The sequence below is a fragment of the Schistocerca americana genome, chromosome X (assembly GCF_021461395.2).
Source record: "Schistocerca americana isolate TAMUIC-IGC-003095 chromosome X, iqSchAmer2.1, whole genome shotgun sequence".
Lineage (NCBI taxonomy): Eukaryota > Metazoa > Arthropoda > Insecta > Orthoptera > Acrididae > Schistocerca > Schistocerca americana.
Window position 1 is genome coordinate 32,625,172 of NC_060130.1, and position 3,387 is coordinate 32,628,558.

Genomic DNA, 3,387 nt, shown 5'->3' on the forward strand with positions numbered 1-3,387 from the left:
GACCACAATCTGAGGACCAGGCACCACAAAGCAGAAAGAATACAATGCAAAATCCTCAGAAAATTTTTTGGAGCAGTGTACAGAGATGGCATATGGATGAAGAGATCAACCAGAGAATTATAAGAACACAGAGGCAGACTCAGTCACAATCAGAAAACACCGACTAACATTCTGTGGACACATACACACAATGAACAGCAACAGATTCACAAAGGGATTTAGGATGTAGTAAATGCCTAAATCAAAAAAAAAAACCAGTTGGTTTCAAGAAATAGAAGAAGGCTAAAACGAGCAGGAATCAGAATGGAAATGATGAATGAAAGAGACAAATTCAGAATCAAAATTATGAACATAAAACTTGAAGTAAAGGGAAGGAAGAAAACAGAGAAAATATGTACATATCAAAGGAAACAAGAACACAGTCAATGAATGAAACGATTTTGGGAAGAGAAAAGGGAGGAGGAAATAAGGAAAAATCTGAACAATCACGTAACAACCAAGTTGAACTCTGTCAAAGTGTGTGCCCACCATCATCATTTCAATAAACATTATGACTGAACAGAGGTCTGCAAACACATGTGAATGAGGGGAATACTGTTTCTGTCAATGATTTCCAACTGTGTTCGGGAAGTCATTCTTTCTGCTGTTGTTGTATCGGATCTGTTGTTGACACCTGGTATGTTCAACCCAGTGGTGTGCAGCTTTACCCAGCTGGAATGTTGTCAATCAGACCAAAAGCATGTCCTTGTGGGCAGACCCTAGCACGAGCAACTGAAAAGTGTCATTTATTACATGTAGCTTGTCATTGCTGGAAGAACTTGGCATTTTTGACACACTTCTGTTTCCATGCTACCTCCTTCTCCAAAAGTTATGTCTGCATTTGGAAATTGGTGAAGTAAAAAATATAAAGACATCGTGTCGTTCTGCCACATCTGTCTGTAGTGTGCATTTTGGGGTGCGTGTACGATACAAGGCATTTAGGTATGGTGAGGTTACTTAGCCATTAGTGTTCACAATGGCTGGCATAAAGGAAACATGACAAGTATTACATTAGAAAGCAACAGCGATAGCTTTCCAACCGCATAAATTCTACTAGGCAGAGTCAGAAGCAGACACAGTGGCCTGTGCCAGATACGAGGGTTGGAAGTAGCTGAAATGTGAGTCGTGGGACAGAGAGAAAGAGAGAGAGAGAGAGAACACACAGACAGCACCATAAAGCATTCCCCATCTCTTTCTGCACGGAATGAACCACACTGCTGCCTTCTTAAGGGCACCCCAGTATAATATGTTGTTTGGGAAGTGGGTGGTAGTTATCATCATTGCAATGACCTCCCCTTATATCCACTCCTGCAAGATTGTGAAATCTACAGCCACTGAGGAGATTTATGTGAGATGTTCCTATCAACTTTGTGTAATATTCATATTGCACACTTCTGCAGACAAAACAGATTTTCGACCTTAGCTTAGGAAAGAAAAGAATCATCACAGATCATTAAGGTTCAAAGAACTTGTCTTGAACACTGTTAGGGATCCGTGATCCCACAAACATAGATTCTAGTATCTGACGCCCAGGTCGATAGCGGACAGGAGTCGATTGTCGAGCGCTGCAGTAGGCAGTGAGACTAGTGCTGAGTGCGCAGTAGTATGGTAGAGTGTCGAGTGAGAAGTAGAGTGGGAAAGACGGCCAAGAATGGTGGTCTAGTGAGTTGTAAACGGTAAAATTCACTGGAGTATGACGAGTGAGCACGTCCCCCTGATCGTCGTGGGGTTGACTCTCACTAATGCCGATTCGCGAGTGATATGAAACAGAAAGTGACAAGTGCCAAATTACGTGTTTCGTGTCAACCGCGTCAGCCAGCAACAACCATGGATTGCAGTGAGGATTGTTGTGAATGTTACCCATCAGCATTGCCTGTGACAAAGTGCTGAAAATCAGCAATCAATAAAAAGAGATAACCACAATTAGACGTGTAAGGCAAAGGTAGCAACAGCCTCAGAATTTGTGTGTTAGTAGGAAATATATATCAGTTGTACATCGCAACCTTTGTGATACTTAATAATAGACAAACTTTCAATCATTAGCTATTCCGTCTCAGAACAGCCGCATTCGGTTGAAATACTCCCGAAACCACAGCAGAACAACGCAGAACAACCAATAGCCTTTCATCCAGTAAGCACACGGTCATATATCATAATAATTAACTGTTTTGTGGCTTTGGTAAATTACCCAAAATCCAGTAAAGGAATTAATCGGGGGTGTTTCAACACGAATGCTTAAAAATTCTTTTGTAGTTAACCTATTTTCAGATTATGAAGAGTTCTTTGTTACAGCTTGTATTTTTGTTCCAGGTGGCACTGAACTTGATGGCTGTAGTGATGTTGTGAAGGCACAAAGTCGGAAGTTGTTAAACCTTCAGAAACAAGATTTTCAAAAGTACTTCTTCTCAGATACCAATATTTCGCCCCTGTTTGTGTCGGATACACAGATGTCTCAGTTGTTGTCACATAATTTGAGTGTAGTGACTGAATCTAGAAAACAGTTTCTTTTGCTTCCCTGTACCCCAAGCATTATGTGCAATACAGGACTCCTAACAAGACAAACACACAGAGCACAGCCCTCTGTCTTCTCTTGCCGTTTCTGCAGTTTGGGAGCACAGTCCGGAAGTCTGACTCATGTTGACCGGACCGGCAGGGCGAAAATGGTCGACGTGGGTTCGAAGCTGGTGACAGAACGGACTCCTGCAGCACGAGCAAAGGTTTTTGTGCGACCCGAACTGATGAAACTCGTACGAGAAAATGGCCTGAAGAAAGGTGACGTACTTAGCATTGCTAGCCTGGCGGGAATTGTGGGGTCCAAGCAGACGTCCAGCCTTATCCCTCTGTGTCATAACATATCTTTATCCTCTGTGGCTGTGGACATTGAACTGGACTCTGCTCTCAACTGTGTGATTGTATCTGGCACGGCAAAGTGTAGAGGGCAGACGGGTGTGGAGATGGAAGCTCTCACTGCTGTATCGGTGTCTGCCTTAACAGTGTACGATATGTGCAAAGCTGTGAGTCATGACATTGTGATATCTGAAATAATGCTTCTGGCCAAAAGTGGGGGAACTAGAGGAGACTTCCACCGGACATGAGCATCTGTGTGGGGCAGTGAAATAAGTTAAGTATACCTGGTGTGATGTAGGCAAATTTCAAAGTCTGTTCATAGTTATCATAAATTATATACACATCGAATTGGCCTGAATATGAGTTGCACCTTTAATTTCGAAAAAGAGAGAAACTTAATTAAAAATAGTTTGTCAAGTTGCCCATTTATAAAAGCTTTTCAAAATGTGATTTACCCTTAACCAGTTTTTTTGTAGTACACTGTAGATAAATTACACACAA

At 42.0% G+C, this 3,387-nt stretch overlaps 1 protein-coding gene across 1 annotated transcript; it reads left to right on the top strand.

Moving 5' to 3' along the window:
- The first annotated feature begins 2,699 nt into the window (after positions 1 to 2,699).
- On the top strand, positions 2,700 to 3,134 carry LOC124554981 (cyclic pyranopterin monophosphate synthase-like). Its single transcript, XM_047128720.1, has one exon. It carries the CDS (start codon positions 2,700 to 2,702, stop codon positions 3,132 to 3,134), a length of 435 nt encoding a protein of 144 aa, XP_046984676.1.
- Positions 3,135 to 3,387: the final 253 nt, after the last annotated feature.